Raw genomic sequence first — 18,470 nt, 5'->3', positions numbered from 1 at the left:
CAACAAGAAATTATATTCCACTTAAGCTACAATACTTCCGTTCCAATTACGCCAACTTTGATCCAATGTGTGTCCAAGTCAATAACTTGTACAATCATATCGACTTCTCAACTGATCCAAAAATCATCAAAACAAACATACTAAACTTCTTAAATCGATATCCTCCCTGTTAGTGCAGCATTATTATTACAATTTACTTTTATCATTATACTTTAAGCTAAGTTTAAAATTAATTGTAATTAGCCAGTAAGAAATTGTAATTTCATTGGCGAAATAAATAAATAAATTAATGTTATTTATAAATATTTTGATGACAATTTAGACAATGTTATATGAGAATATTTCTTTGATATATACAAAATTTCTAAATTTCGCACGCTAAGCGTTTTTATTATTCAAATAGGCCTATGTTTAAATAAGCCCAATAATATGTCATATTTTATACAGAAGGTTAAAATTTTGTGATCCTAGTATTTTCATATCCTTAAAAAATATAATTGACCAAAAGAAAGGATGCTACGACATGCACATGTTCTAACTGAAATAGCAGCAAGAAAATATTTTTAAAATTCTTTTAAAAGTTATTTGTTTTTTCAGTATATGGAAATTTTATTTTCAGAAAATGGAAAAAAGGGATCAATTCGAACGAAAACAATTATTTTTTGAGTTATTATTCCAAGATTAAATATTAGAAGCAATATTTTAAGGGTTTTATTCTATAATTTTATAAAATTGTTGTATCATTTAAATCTTAAATCTGGCAAAAAGTGTCCCATGTTAGAGGGTCCGATTTTTGTATACCTGTGAAAAACATTTTTATATGTCAATGGTTATCTTCAAGGTCACTAAATACAATCCTCATTAAAAAAATTGGTCTTCTGAACAATTAGGGATATATTGTGACATAAAGTAATTTATTAGTACTACAATACACATTTCAGCTAAAATAACCAAAAACAACCGCCTAATTTTTGTCAAATCAAATTAAATAGCATTTAGAAGCATATACAACTTTTCCTTTCATAATAATAAGTAGAAATTTTTCAAAATTATTTAACATTTTTCAATAGTGTTTCAACTTATTTCAAAGAGTGCGCTATAATTATGAAACAGTTTTTTATGATTAATTTTGTTTATTACCGATATTTTGCCGTCTTACGCCGAATTTTAATATTTATTACATAAACTGGACTTCGTTTCATGAATTTGTCATCAATCATGTTTTTCTAACTTAATAAATTGCAATAATTGCAAGGTGCCCTATATTTTGTGTTTTTTTAATGTATTGGTATTTACTTTTCCATAAGAATCTTTTTAGATTTACAGTTACTTTTAATATAAAAATTTTATTCTTACCGTGAAAGAATTCCATTGAATTATTCTTAAATCTTGATGAATATATATCAGTTATATCGCTTACTAATCATACTAATTTTCGGAAAAATATCAATATTAGTGAATTGAATAGTTGAAGGAAAAAACTGTTCTTTACTTTAAATTAATGTGTTTAAAATAATAAATAATTTGTTAATTTACTTCTCATATGATGAGTTGAATATTTTAATTTTAAAATGCATATTTTTGTTAAAAATTAAATGAAATTTTAGTTCTCGCTTATAGCAACATTTTGAAAATTGCATTAACCTCTATTTTATTTTAAAGGAGCAATTTTAGTTCAGCAGTTTCATTCCATTAACAAACAGAAAGTAAAAACTCGTAAGCTGGTGGTTTTCAAAGATTAATTCCTAGTAACATTTAGACTATGTGAGCAAAAGTTTATTTAAATTTAAATAATATTCCACGTTCGACTTTTTAAAATTTTTGTGTTAAGCTTGGTACTCTGTTCAAAATTTCATGTGAAGTTTTGAAAAACTTCATTTAAAAAAAAATTAATGAAAATTTTATGGAAAAATCTGGCGGAATTAGTACTCTGTGTAATTGAAAAACATGTGAAATGTTTCTATCAACATTTCAGCAACATTGTTTTTCAATTGCATGAAATAATATAGACTCTTAATAACAATACATTTAAAGAAAAAAATATTTTTATTTAAGATTTTTTGTTGCAAAACCCAACACATTTATACGTAAACGGCAAAAAATGTGATTTGCATTTTTTGTTAAAATAAAATAATTTTCCCTTTTGTTTTGCAAATTTATTTTTTAAAGAATAAAAACAAGTAACTGAAACGTTTTCAATTACATGAGAGTAGATTGTGAGCGATCGTACAATAATTTTTATGCGAATAATGTAAGTTTGAACCAGTAAAGAATACGAAAGTCTTGTTGCTTTGCGCTTGCTGATAAACATTTTCACGACTTCAAACAGAGTAACAGCCTTTATAAAAAATCAGTATAAATAAACATTTTTATACAGCATATTTCGTATGCTTCTCTAAAATTTTGACTAAAATCTGAATAGTGAGGAAACGCTCGTTGCCCCCATACAATTAATGGACATAAGTAGGAGTCATCGTAGAAAAATAAAATTTGGTACACAAGTACGCCTTTACCAAGTTAATATAATTTAGCACAGCACATTGGGTATAGCTAGTTTTTTAATAAAATATTTTAAATTACATTTGGGCATTTCCATGTGAATATCTATCAAGACTAAACAAATAAAAACCCTTCTTGTTTTTTTAAGATTATTATACCAAAGACAAAGTGTGTTGTAAATATTTAAATTCGGTTCATTATTTATCTTAGGTCCCATACAACGAGACCCTTAAATAACAATTTCGTTAAATATACTAGTACAGCCGATTTTTGTAATAATTGGGCCTATACAAGGTAATTTTTCAGAAATGTCTTAAAAGTCTATAACTCTTTTATAAATAATAGTATTGTGTTCAAATTAGGCATAAGTAAGTTTTATATAAACGTAAATTCAACCACAAAATTTCATGAGGCTCGGTGTATAATTCTAGTTCCCATATAACACCAAAATCATATAACACCAAATTTTATCAATCAATTGTTGAAGTATGTTAATCGGTCGATCTTGGCCAAAGGATCAACAGGAACAACATAAATATCATGAAGGAAAAAATGTGGCGTTCAACATGTAATTAAAATTAGATTGAAAAAAATATAAATAATTTTTGTGTAAAATTATTATCATTTTAAGGAGACTTCAGCTAACAACATTTTAAAATTAGTCCCATTAAAATAAGACCTCAGGTTTCGATGAAATCAACAATTGAAAAAAAATAACTCCTATTTTTTTAGCGTTCGAGCATCTTGAGTTTTTTGAAAGTAAAAATTTCATAAAATTGAACTTACCACCAGTTGTAAGGCTAAGTAACGCCTTAGATTCCTAAGTAAGTAATTAATAAAAATTACACTAAAAATAAATTTAACTCTTCTTATCTGAATTGAAATTTTGTGGTAATACATCTTTTCTACAAGACTAGTTCGATGAGGAGAAGTACTCAAGTTTATGTTTTGGAAAATAGCGAAAAAATTTTAAAATTTTACACAGCGCCAGCTCTGGAGTATTTGTGGGTCCGTTCATAAATTCCACATTTATTTTCAAAAATGTTTTCAGAAGGCGTCAAAGTCAGATCAATAAATATAATAACAATTTTGGGTAAAAAATGCATTTTATGTTTTATGTTTCATTATAGAGATAAACATTTTTGTTTTAGTGATTAGTTGTTGTTTTTTTGTTTAAGTGTTTAGTTGTTGTCTTAAAAAAATATTTAAAAAATACATATATCAGATGTTTTGTTTTTATTTAAAAGTACCACTCAAAATAAAAAAATTCAAAACATTTTGAGTATAACTTACATATCACCTAAAATGCAAAATCGATCGTTGATATCTACACTGAAAATAATCCATGCTCAACTTTACGAAAAAAAATTCGTAACTTCTATTTTCGTAATATTTACAAAAATTTCGTGTATAATACGAAATATTATTTAATAAAACCCTTTTCTATTTTTACGAAAGTACGAAAACCTTTCGTAATATTTTTTTTTTCTTAAATTTTAGCGAAATTAAACATAATGATATTAATTATATTATGATTAAATAAAACTACAACATTTTAATATATTTTAAGGAAAAGTATAATATTATTCTCGAATTATTGTCATAAAAAATTTAAAATTCGTGTGGAGAAAAATTTTAAACTAAAATTAGAAAATTTATTTTAAAAAACAAAAGTGTTTGAATAAATTAATATTTCGGAAATTTTACAATATTTATTCAAAAATTCCATTTTTTTTAATTTATGTAAATTAATTTTTTTCAAGAATATTTTGTATTATACTAAAATATTTCGTACAATTTCGTATATATTACGAAAGAATTTCGTGGTGCGAAACAACGAACGATTCGTACAATGTACGACATTTTTCGTATATTTTAGGCATGGATTTTTTTCAGTGTAAAAACTAATTATCCAATAGCCATAGTAGTGCATAAAGGCGAGAGTGAAGCGGTTGTCAAAAATTTTTATTCTCTTTACACAGACGAGCTACGAGAGAATAAAACAAACTTGTTTTAAATTTTCTTCGCAAAATTGCGAGAATATTAGCACTTTTAAACTATTTTAAACCTTGAAAATAATTTATATTTTGCAAACGAAAAAAAAATATATTTTTATTATTTGACATTTCATTTTAATTAAAATTCAAAAAATAACATTTTCGTATTAAACATTAAAAAAGTATTTTACATATTTTTTCAATTTTGCATTTGTGCATAAAAATAATAAAAAGTCGTGTTTATAATATATTTTAAGATAAAATATCTTTTTAAAAAAATAATTAACTAATTCTAATACTAATTTTCATTCACTAGTATATAAAATCCTATTAATAACACACAAAAATAACGTCCAAAAAATACTTTTTTTATTTAGTACCTTTGAAAAAATATAAAATATTTTTCTCTTATAAAAATATCAGACAAAATATAAATTTTCATTAAGACGTTCGTTTGTACGTAGTTATTAAATTATTACTTTTATTGTAATAATTGATTTCTTATAAGCGAGTATTGGGGTTTAGATGTAAAATTAATATATGTAAAATCCATACAAATTATAAAAATCTTTATAAAAATATATTTTTTGTAAAAATTCCGATTTTATCGCTGTGGAAATTAAATTAGGAAACATTTTATCAAAACGTCAGAATTAAGGATTATTTTAAAAAACATTTTTTTATTTCCTTATAAATACTCATTCTGTATTAAAACTAACATTAAAACGATATAAAAATGATGAAGAATAACTTAATTAATCGATTTTATTGTAGTAGAAAAAAATCTAAATTTTATTTTTTTTGTCTTTCAAAATAAAGACAAAAATTATACTGCTTGGAGTAAAAAGATCTCCCATGGTTGCTTCCTGCTTGATTTAGTCACTACTGCTTCAAAAATTTCTTGTCATCCAATATTTATTAAGAGTTGTAGAGAGATAACACTATTTTTTTAATAAAGCCTGACATCGGATATGAATAGCTTCAAAGAGTTAATATTTTCAAGTGAAAATAAGCTAAACTTCTATAGTTCCGTTCGTTGGAAAAGCTTATTGAACGAAAACACCGTTAAAATACATATCGTTAAATAACATATATACATATCCAACATTAGATTTGGAATATTCTATGATTTATTAGAACATGTTTTAGCATAAAAAATAATGAAAAATTTGGGTTTGGATTGATTTTCCGAGAAAGATTGTAAATGTCTTCCCTGTCCTAACAGAATTTAAGACAAATTCAATCCAAATCAATTTTACAATGTTCGCTAAAACGATTTATAGACAAAAAATAAACTCTTTTTAGCATTTAAAGCAGACGTCGGCGCTAGTATTGTTCTGACAACGAAGATTTTCGGCAAATTACATGTACACAAAACGATCGCATACGAACCTCTAAACAAGAGCATCAAAAATACAAATATTTTATTTAGTTGCTTGACAGCATTCAACAAAGCAGTTTGATGTCGCTTTGTTAAAGAAATCGCAAACACAACTTGAAAAAAGCAAAAACAACTTGCAAAAGCAAGAGCATAATTTACAAAAACAACGTACACTCTAAATAATTTTCTAGAATGCATAACAATGAAAGTAAATAAGTTAATCTTGTTTCATACTTTTTTTGTACATTTTAATTAGAAATGTTGTTTCTATGTAAAGAAATTATCATTCTTAAGTACATTGATTACATATTGTTTATAAATATTCGCATTTTACAGTAATGCAATTTAATCTTCAAAATTAAAAATAACCAAATATTTTTTTCAGTGCAATTTCAATGAAAAAATGCCAATAGTGTGTGTGTAGTGGTGATTTTTTTATCTGCCTCTCTATCCGCCGGTATATGATTTAAAGACGATAGCGACTTTTTAAGCACGACCTTCAGAAATTCTTTTTGAAGCAGTTTAAAATTTTACCTAATCAAAACCTAATGAAATCAAATCTGTCAGTAGCAATTACATATGCCCTACCAAATGCTAAGATAAGAAAAAGACAAATGTAAAAATTATATTTTTGGTAAGTGTCTACCACTGTATATGCCTATGGCTTTCAAATTTTAATACAATAAATAGATGTTTAATTGTTTGAAAAATGGCCCTAGACCTTATTTCAAGAAAACTTATTTTGCACGGATATGATAAAAATTAACGCTTAATACCATGATAAAAAAACATTATAAATGTTAAATATCATTTGTTCACATTATTTTAAATCTGTTTTTATTTGTTTGTATGTTTTTATGTTTGAACGTTTTAGACTACTAAACGGCTGAACATATTAAAATCCTGTATCTTGGAAACTACTACAGAATTTTGCACGAATAACTGCAACATCCATTTAAACATTTTGGGTAATAAATTGGCGGACTACCCATCAGGGAAGCGGCACCTCCCATATTAATTATATACAAAAATTCGTCTATCTAAGAAACTAATAGAACTAAATTGTTAAAATTTTGCACGAAGAATTTTAATATTCATCTGAACATTTTTAAGGAAAAATAGCGAATGCTTATATCACCAATATGAATAAATTAGAAAAATTCGTATATCTGAGAATCTATTAGAGCTAGAATCTTCAAATTGTACTTGAAGAATTTAGACAGTCATCTGAACATTTAGAGTATAATAAGCGGACTTCCAATGGGGTACTTAGTACCTCCCATATGAATTAAATTCAAAATTTCGTATAACTGGGAAACAAATAGAACTAGATTCTTCAAATATTGCACAAATTATTTCAATATTCATCTGAACATTTTGGAGGAAAAAGGGTGGACTTTCATCTGGGGAGCTTGAAGCCCCCACATGAATTATATAGAAAAAATTGTATATCTAAAAACTGTTAGAGCTAGAATCTTTAAATTTTACATGAAGTACTTTGACATTCATATTAACATTTAGAGAATAACGGCCAACACACCACATATATAAATAAAATACAAAATTTCTTATATCTTAAAAACTGTTATTCAAAATTTTCATAGATAGATAGAAATTGGAAAACTATTGTAGTTAGAGTTTTCAAAATCATTAAGTGGGTTTTTTATTTGTACCAAAATGTAAAACAAAATATTTTGTATAACATGGCAGGAGAAAAAATTATTTTTTAATAATAAATGTATATATAATCAATTTTAGCAAGTAAGAAATAAAAAGCTTATTAGAGTAATATTTTAAAATTTAAATGAAATATATGGTCATCAAATGGAATTATTATAAACCTTTAAGAAAAATTGCATAATTTAATAACTAAATACATAAATAATTTGTTTAATCATTATGTGTTTAATATCGATTTGGGAGCAATTTGTTCTTTTGTAGAAAAAAAAAACGGTTTTTACATGTGCTAAAATAAATGGTAAAATTGATAAAGAAGAACGCTTTGAAAATTTTATATTTTTATTTGTATGATTTCATACAGTTTATATGGTTTGTAATGTTATTTTGTTTGCATTTTCAGCTTTAAAATAAATGAATGATTTTAGTCTTGAAATTGTTCAAGACAACAAAAAACTCATTTCACGAATATTATTAATGAATAAAATATTCATTATTTCAAGCTATTGTTTTAAAAATGTCCAGTATCCACTTCAACTGTCAACGCAAGTGAAGTGGCGAAACATAATCGACCTATTATTCAAGAAAATATTTTTAATATCAAAACAACACTTATAATATTTATATTTTTACTTAGGGTCCTTCGGCTTCAGCTTATGTTACTTATGTTCACAATTCCGATGCCTTGAGGGCTATACAAAGTGTAAACAATATAATGATTGATGGTCGCCTCATAAAGACTAGCTTGGGTACGACTAAATATTGTAGTCACTTCATGAAAAACCAGCAGTGCCCTAAAGGAGATTGCATGTATCTACATGAATTAGGAGATCCCGAAGCGAGTTTTACCAAAGAGGTATATATAATTGTACAAATAGATTATAGCCACGTTCAAGGCAACCATACTAATTTTGTTATGCTTTAGTTTATAAAAGTCAAGTTTTTATCTTTTATTATAGGAAATGCATCAAGGAAAGCATCAAGAGTATGAAAAACGTTTGCATGATGTTTTAATTGCATCATCTGGTAATAGCACAAGTGGATGTGGAGTTTCCACTGGAAGCACAAGTTCCTTAATTAACGTTAAAAATGTTGAAAGCTGTAAAATGTCTGGAGTTATTTCAAGCATACCGACATCCTCATCTGTTTCAACAAATAATGTAATATCTTCTGTACTTGGTTCTGCTCCCCAAAAAGAAGCTTGGCCGAGTTTATCTATATCTCCTGTTAATCAAAAGGAACCTAGTTCAAATAATGGCAACAAAAATAAGAAAGAGCGTACAAAGCAAGATAAAAATAAAAGTGAAAAAAATAGCAAGATAAAAAATAAAAATAACAATAACAATAATTCAGTTTCAAATCCCTTGCATAAAGAAATTGATTTGCCCGCAATCATTTCTAATTCATCCCTTGAAAGTTCCACAGCAAACAATAATTCTTTGGCCGAACCAACATCCAAATCTAAAGTTGACAAGAACACAGATCGGAATCAGTCCAATATGTCAAATCGGTCAAATACAAAAAAGGAATTAACATCGTCTACAATTGTGGAAAATGAAATAAAAGAATTTGGTAAACACTCAAAAACTGCAACTACGAAATCTATCCATTCAGATGGCAATAACGATGGATATATTTGCAAGACAAGAAATGACAATAATATTACTAAAACAGATAGTCAGCGTTCACTAAGCTCTAGCAGTAACAGCAGTAGTAGTTGCATTGTTACCACAAGCGAGAATAATTCAATAATAAATGAAAGCTTAAGTGGAAAAAGTTCTCCAATCAGCTTAAATGAAAATAATTTAAATGATGAATGTAGTAAATCCCCAATAAAATATAAACGAACACAGGCATCCAGTTCCGAATTAGATACTAATCAGGATTCTAATGCTGATGAGAACAACTTATCAAAAAATTGTTCCAAACCCTATGGATATGTAGAAAATTTATTTGTCGATAATGAAGTCGCTAAGCATAACAATAATATCGAGCAAAATAATTTATGCCTGAATGAATCCCCTGATAACAATCGTCTTGAAAAGATACATTTTAATGAATCACAACTAAAAGAGAGCGAAGAAGACAATTCCATAACAGGTAATATAAAATATGTTTGATGTTTTCAAGTTATATTTTAATAATTCATTGAATATGTTTGTTATCATCATGTAATCATAAAAACAATTACGATAGTTTACAACGATTTTGCTCATGATATAAAACCTGTTACACAAAAACTTCTCATATGACGTTGAAAGCATCTCTTAAGCACCTCAACTTAACTCAACTTTTCAAAACGGTGTTTTTCTGCGTCTTTTAGACATACAGTGTAATTAGCCAAAGCCTTTTTCAAAAATATATGTTTCATTAACAAACAAAAATTTTATTATTATTCTTTAGAATTTAATATTTTATTTAAACCTAGCAATAACGAACTTCCAAAGAGGCGGAAAAAAGTAGAATATATTCCATGAAAGTACTGAAATAGACCTGAAGTAGTGATAATTTTAACACAGGCTTGTCATAGGAAGGATGTCTTTTTAATTTGATTCCAAATTCATTACATATGAAGTCATTCTCAGGAAGTAATTTGTATGTTTTTTTGTTATTTGGAAGTATAATAAATAAATTGCACGCATTTATCCAAATAATTGGTTTAACTCAAAACATTACAGTACAAAAAATATACCTTCAATTAAAAAAAAAAAAAAAATACTTAGTGCTACTTCTGAAGTGGTGATAAATGTTATATGCCTGATTACACTATGTAACACTATTTTTGGGGGGCGAAAAATTCCTTCACAAAATTAAAGTATGTCATTGGTGTATTCAAATCCCCAAAGCATTTTTCGCTGCTAGATCAAACTTTTACGCTATCGCTAATTGAATGTTTATAGTGGGTTAACAGGATTTTAAACATTAATTAATAGAAACTATTAACGAATGGGGTATCATATGAAAGCTCCTTCGAAGTGCCATTGAATAATATGTAAATCAAGAACATCCATTTCCAAATTTTCGCGGTTTCCAAATAAAACCATATTTTTGTTTGAAAATCGAAAAAATTGTATTTAAACGGCTAACTAAATGGCCAAATTAAAAATTTTCTGCGAAACGCACTGTTTAATGTATATAAGTTAAATGGGGAAAGTTTGAATATATTTAAATACTTAAAACATGTATTTTAAAAAAAATTAAACTATAATATTTTTTAAAAAAGAAAATGTATGATTTTTTGCACATTTGGTATAAAAACGTGGGGGTAAATATTTTAATTTGAAAATAATAGCACGTTTTAGAAATGTCAATGATATGTAAAAGTTTGATACCTATATTAAATATATTTGATATAAATTTTGAGACTGTAAAAGAGTATACAAAAACGAGAATATAAAAAACAAGTAAGAGTGTATATTCGGCTTTGCCGAATCTTATATACCCTTCACCATAGTGTATTTTAAACATCTTTTATAAATTTTAAATTTTTTCCCGACTACATTGTTATTACATCAAAAGCTAAACAAAAAGAACAACAACAACGCTAAACGAAATAAAATACACAAGGCATCTAAACCAACAGTCATCTAAACATACATAACGAAAAACATAGAAAAACAAAAACAAAAGTAACAACGCAATGACGCCAATAGCATCCAAATCAAGGGTGCCCTATGCGCTTGGTACTCTTTTGTTTTTGTAAATGCGCTTAGCTATAGACAGTGTGTTTTCTATACACTTATATGCGCTTAACACTAGAAATACGTTGTTGTTGTTCTTAGCTGTATACAAGCAAGAGTAAAACAACAACTCTTTCGTATTCATTGCTGGTAAACATTGACGAGACGTAGATTTTGTTTTTGTTTATCGTAAAAAAATTGTTTTAAAAGGCACTTGGAAAAAATTTGTGTTAGTTTTAAATTTCAAACTTACATTTTTCGCATAAAAATTATTGTACAGTAACTCACAATCTACTCTCATATAATTGAAAACGTTTTAAATACTTTTTTCTATTCATTAAAAAATATATTTGCAAAACAAAAGGGAAAATTATTTTATTTTAACAAAAAATGCAAATCATATTTTTTGCTGCGTATTTTAGTAGAAAATACACAGCTGAATAAAACCAAATACATCTACACACACACGTGTACATATTTTTCTATATACAGTGTTGTTGTTGCTTTTATAACAATTTTTTGATGAAATTTTCAGAGGTTGTTTCGGATTTTTGCTCATATCTCCGTTATTTACCGACCGATTTTGCTGATTTTAAATAGCGATCTTCTCGAAAGCATGTCTAATAGAATTATTGAAGATTCGGATCTCGCCGATATCTGGGGTCCTCTAAAAACTGATTTCAACAGACAGACGGACAGACAGACGGACATGGCTTAATCGACTTCGCTATCTATAAGGATTAAGAATATATATACTTTATAGGGTCGGAAAATTATATTATAGAAATTACAAACGGTATGACAAACTTATATATACCCTTCTCACGAAGGTGAAGGGTATAATAATAAAATACAAGATTCATTTAATCACTTTAAGTTATCATGGGAATTTTTCATCCCCCCAAGACCATGACCCTCTTTTTGTTGCATAGTGTTATGTTTCTAGGTTCAATATTGCAGATAAATCAAAAAGTACGATTTTAATAAGTGTAAACAATTTCGTTTTTATAATTCTCATTTACTTAAGAACCTGTTCAATACAGATTACTATTTGCTCAGGCCTCTGACTGTTTAATTTTACTCATTTACTCTGAGCTCCAATTATTGTATTTCTAGGTTCAACATTACATAAAACTCAAAAAAGATTTGGAATATATTTTCAAAATCCTATCTTAGGGGGGAAAATGTGTAATAAATGTGTTTTTTTTTTGAATCTTTATAACTGTTTAATTAAAAATTATATTAATAAATTTGTACATATATTGCACACCCCATTCAAAATTACCAAATTTTTGGGCAGTAAATGGGAGAAAACTTAATTTTTGATATTTTTTTTTAGCACATTAAGATAACTCTTTCTATTTTTTTTATTAAACGTTATAATCCAGTCCAGAAGATCATTTATAGTTTAACAATTCTACTGAGTTTATTTACGTATTAATAGTTAATTATTGACTATTACTGCAATATTTCTGAAATATAATTTGCGCTATTTTATTGAGCCAAAAAGTGTTGATAATAATGATCAGAACAATAACACTAATCCCATCCAAAAATATTTGATATAATCCTCTAATATTCCGTCGTGAATCCGGTTAAAATAATCAACTAAAATCACTTATTGACCCATATCTCAGATAATATACAAATTCCCAACCGCTATTGAGTCTGATGATAGAAAATCAAAAATTCATCCAGTATTCTCTCTTTTATACTTATTGAATCGTAGAATAACTATTGCGGAATCTATAAAAATATATACAACTATTCAATGTTGAAATTGACAGTAATTTGTACGCACAAAGAACTATTGTAAATACGAACTTTATGCATTGCATGCAGAGTCCTATATTCTTCAACTAAATATGACATAAAGCAAGAAAATGTGGAGACGATTTTTTCGATTTTTAGCGTTTTTCTTAATATACAACAGCGAAATGTTTATTTTTTTTAGTAAATAAATGATGAATGATGAAATAAATAATCAATTATAGGAACACTATATCATAGGAAATAGGCAATTGATTTGAATCACTTCTTGTATCGTATTGGCGGGTCGCTTTCTCTGTATATGCTCACGTTTGTCTCCATCAGCTGGATGTTTTCGCCTTATGTGAAACCTAGGTATCTGAGAATGCTGATCCACAGGATTTTTATATCACCTTCTATACGTTCGCAATGAAGTTGTGTACCAGTGCCAGCAACCATTAGGCGCAAATGATACCGAATTTAGCTGTCTCTGGGTTAAATTCAAAATCTGGACACACTATATGCACTTCGGGTTTCTTTACTGAAGTCCAAACCCTTTCCGATTCCATACTGAAGATTCTTGAGAGTTGTCCGAACAGTGAAATTGTAGTTGCTGGTGATTTCAATGTTCACATCTCATCTTGGCTTCGTCATATAAGTCATACAACTCTGGAAGGCCAATATGTTGAGCAATTAAAATAATACCCTCGATCTGTTTCTCACCTCATATCCTGATAAGTATGTAGTGGATATTATTGCACCTCTAGCAAATTCGTATCACTGCACCATCTCCGACTGCATTTTGCTCTCTGAACTTTGTAAAGGTAGAATTACCCGAACGTTGCTGTCCACGTACTGTAACGTACCGTGCCGTTACCACGTTTGTGCACTTATAGAACATTTAAAAACGTAACGCTTGTCTTGGAAATTAACACAAAATAATTTAAGCTTTTAAGCGTTTTTTTAATATAAAGGTAAATTAATTAGCAATAACTTGCCTTTTTTGTTATTTCTTTAAGACTATTTTATGTAGGTATATAAAAAATATCGAAAATTATAAAAAGCAAAAATAAATTACATAAATATTCAATCAGCTGTTCGAAACAGTGATGGTTATTGAGAGGCACTTTCTTTAAAATGGCTAAGTAGAAAAGTACCAAAATTAAAAAATATATATATGTATAAGTAATAGTGTTTAACTCATCAAGATTTTTTCCTGTTGTTTTTAAAATTATTTTCGACTTTTTTTTAGAAAGTATTAAAATCAATGATTTTAAAAATATACATTTTTAAACTAACGTCTGTATTTAATAAGATGGAGCTCTCAAATTTATACCATATGAAAGCACAAATTGTTGTCTACGATATATTATAATTAGAAAATATTTGAAACAATTTAACTTTGATTTGGGTAATTAACGTTTCAAAAACAGCTTCTAAAGGTTTAATTCTATAGGCAATTCAATTGGAAACTTTGTTTCCTAGACAATAATGTCAATGCTATGGCAAAAATGGTTGAAAATGTAACTATGCTGGGAATGAAAACATTTATTTCATCAAAATATAAACTTCTCAAAATATAACTTCTTTCGATTTATTTCGAGCTTTCTCAGAGATCTATACGAGTTGTTATAGATGGGATCTCATCAAACGAGTTCAAGATTAATTCAGGGGTACCAAAAGGCTTTGTTCTTTCTCCTACCATATTTCTTATCTTTATAAATGACGTTCTATGTCAAACTTCCAACTCTATCTTCTCTTTTGCTGATAGCAGCATCTGCCATTCTTATTCAATCATAGGCCAAGATCTCTTAATATTGGGGCAATGAGGCGCAATATTAATAAATCGCTTAGTCACGACTTGATAAAAATCTCTGAATGGGTTCGTGTTAACAGAGTCGCTTTTAACGCTCGTAAGACTCAATGTTGTTTTTTAACACATAAACGCTTGACAGATATTGTTGTCCATATATATTTATATATTTGTGGTGTAAATATTAAGGAATCAGAATCTCTTGATGTTCTGGACATAAAAATTCAGTGCGATGTCCGCTGGACTAAACACATTTCAAGTGTCGATAGAAGCATTCAAGTGTTTCGGTTTTTTGAATCGGTGTAAGACATACTTCACTCCATCTGATCTTCTTACTATTTACAACACTTATATCCGACCGAATATGGAATACAACTTTCATGTATGGGCCGGAGCTTCGAAGTCTATTTTGGAGCAACTCGACGGCGTACAGAAGAGGACGAAGGTACTTATCGGTGACAGTAGGGTATCCAACTCTATTGATTCACTGGAACACCGTCACAACGAAGGGTGTATTTCTCTGTTCTATCGATACTATAATGTAATGTGTTCCTTTGAAATTAGGGAACTTATTAACGATACCCGTATATCCTTGCGTAACACACGTCTTCAAGAACACACCCATTTGTGGTAGATTGGCCAGTGGACCGCACAACACATAACAGGAAAAATTAATTTTTCAGCCGCACTATTCGTATGTGGAATAAACGTCCTGCAGAGGTATTCCCAACCACTTTCGATATAAGAAGTTTTAAATCAAATGTCCACAAACACTGTGGACACAACCTTATTTTCCTAGTTCAAACACAATGCTTCGCATAAGTAGTTGCTGGTTAATGTTTTTCATTTCCCCGACTTATGCATTTCCCAGGATTCCGGTAATTCCCGCCTAGAACATAAAATCATATACATATTTACTTTGTTAAGTATGTACTTTTTATTTTAAATTCTTATTAATGAGATGAAAAATATAAATCAAAATAACAATAGAAATATATAAAAGGTACAGTTTTTTTCAAAAAAAATTAATAATTCAATGTATTTTTAAAACTACTTAAAACTATGTACATAAAATCATAAAAAAACATATATCTATTAACATATTTATACTTTTAAAGTGAGTTTTTAAAACCGACAAAGCGTTTATTAATTCATCTGAAAGTCGGTTTCTAATTTTGGTAATATATTCCCCACGAGAGAAAACTCTCTCGCTTGTTTGATGTAGATATTTCACTAAAGTTATTTAGTGCATCGCACAGTGGGGCAGAATCGACATTTTTTGGAAATAAATCTGGCATTTCTAAACGGCTGATCCGATCGGCATAAAATTTGGCGTGAACCTAGCCAAGAAGTATTCGAGTTTAAGTTTTGAAAATGAACCCTGCAGATGCCCCAGGGACGCCGCTGTGGCGGCTCAAAGTAGGGTACCTACGACTTGTAAAATTTTTAAACTCGTGCCATTTTTTTGTTTTTCACCCAAATACAAAGATTTTTATATTTTCTGAAATCTTGAAAAAACATGCTTGGACATACTACTACATACTATTTTGAATACCGGGCGTAATTTTGGACCAAATGGACTCTTATTAGTTAGACAACAAAATTTCTAATAATATACAAAAAATTTCAGATCAATATCATTTACAGATCCAAAAATATACGCGTTTTAATTTAAAAATGCAAAAAATTTAATTTTTTTTCCTTTTTTGACAAAAATGTGTCTTAACTCTTTTATTAATAAAATAAAATTTTCTTTAAGACCATATAACAATTTTATAGTTTTCTAAAAGGTATCTTTACGCAGAACGCTTTGGCGTAAAAAACTTGTCCTATTTTTTTAAATGTTGGCACTGCGTCCTTCCGAATATGTCCTATTTTCTTATCAAAACTTCAACTTTGGGCGACATGTTCTAAAATCCCAAAGCTGGGATCAGAAAATTGAAAGCAGTTTTGGAAACCTCAATATGTTTTATATTTACTCCAAAAATGTAAAAATCCCATTTTTGGGATTTTCATTCCTATTTTGGGAATTGCGGGATGCCCTTTGACCTTTTCAGTTTTTTTGCATTTTCCTATTTGAAATGACAAATTTAACACGCGTTGAAAATTTCATTGAGTTTTGTTCATAAATAAAGATCGCAGATAGCTACAACAATTTAATCCATATTTATCCCTTAATGTCATTTTTTAGTTAGATATGGAATTTCTCGACCCTTTACAAAAAATTTCAAGCCAATATCTCAATTACATTCAAAAATATGTTCATTTAAACCTGTGTCCTTTAATTTCATCTTTTTCATGTTTTAGTATTAAGTATGACAGACAGAACATACATTTTGTGTTGAGTAAAATATTTGGACAATTTTTAAAAATTATTTTATTAAAGACTATAACATTGTATATACAATAAAAAAATTATAATTTTATTATGAGCCACGCACAACAACACCTAAATCACCCCACACAAACCACCTTTCCCGCCCACCGAAATATAAAACACAATTTAATACAATATCATCAGTTAGTATAATGGCTTTTTTTATTTGAACTGTTTATCTTAAACATAATACAATTAATTCTTACAACCTACATATATAGTTAATTCCTAACACTACCTATTTTCTATAAAATAATCTGTCATATCGGTATACATATCCAGAGGGTAATATAAGTCCTTTAAATCTTCCTTGTTTTGAGATGATAGAGTTTCATAACAAATCCATCTTTTTCGCGTAGTTGAAAGAACAGGATCAGAAGATAGAAATTAACTATTAAAAATATCTTCATTCTGTGATTGCCTGGAGCATTTCTTGAGCTGAATAGTAGAAAATGCTTAAAATCTCAATTCCTCGCTTCCTGGGCTTATTCTTTTAACTCTCCAAGTGGAAGAATATTCGATTCAATTATTATTTGACCATGACGCAATAATTTGTGCACTGTTAGTTCCCTCCATGGATACAGAGATACAAGTAATTTAGAAATTTCAGATGTATATTCCCCAAATCGATTTCCTTTAATTTTATGTTTACTATTCAGTGCCATGAAAATAGTGTTAACTCTTCGAAGCAACTCCTTGTCGATTCCAGTTATTTTTGAAGTAATTTAAAAATCACGAAAAAACCTTCTCGCCGTATTACCGTCATTTGTACTACCGCAACTTGGAAGTGGTTTGTCGATGTTTAATCCCATCTGAACTTTAAATTCTTCTTGGATTCTGCTTTTTTCTGCAGATCTCAGTTCTTTCAATTTTTCATTATTTTTTGTTGATTTAGTAAGATTCTCTCTTCTATATGCTATGTGTAAAAAGTAATCCAAAAATCGTATTCTGGCATGAAGTGGTGAAATTCCGAAAGACAGGACTTCTTCATTAATACTTCTGCTTTTGTTTATATTTGAGAATTTCGACTTTTTTTCATTACATATTGAGCATCTCCAGAAGGAAGAAGTTTCTGTTATGGCATTGCTGACCTTTCCATCAATCATTGTTAAACTTAGCTGATATGATACGTTAATAGAGAATTCCTTTATTTTATTTATTTTTCCAGTGCATTTATTTCATCTTTTAAATATTTTACTAAATCTTTTGTTGTTTTCTTTGACTCCTTTATATATTCAAATCCAATGGGCCTACAAAAATTTTTTGAACCCGGAGTTGTAATGATCCATATATCTTC

At 28.2% G+C, this 18,470-nt stretch overlaps 1 protein-coding gene across 1 annotated transcript in view; it reads left to right on the top strand.

Moving 5' to 3' along the window:
- LOC111688418 (myb-like protein D) overlaps nucleotides 1-18,470 on the top strand; it is a 226,368-nt gene that overhangs the window by 67,944 nt on the left and 139,954 nt on the right. The window contains exons 4-5 of the mRNA XM_046946506.1: nucleotides 8,192-8,410; nucleotides 8,514-9,654. Coding sequence (XP_046802462.1) covers nucleotides 8,192-8,410; nucleotides 8,514-9,654 — 1,360 coding nt within the window. The remainder of the gene's footprint in view (nucleotides 1-8,191; nucleotides 8,411-8,513; nucleotides 9,655-18,470) is intronic.

The sequence above is a fragment of the Lucilia cuprina genome, chromosome 2, assembly GCF_022045245.1.
Source record: "Lucilia cuprina isolate Lc7/37 chromosome 2, ASM2204524v1, whole genome shotgun sequence".
NCBI classification, from domain to species: Eukaryota; Metazoa; Arthropoda; class Insecta; order Diptera; family Calliphoridae; genus Lucilia; species Lucilia cuprina.
This window is presented reverse-complemented; position numbering and strand designations above follow the sequence as displayed.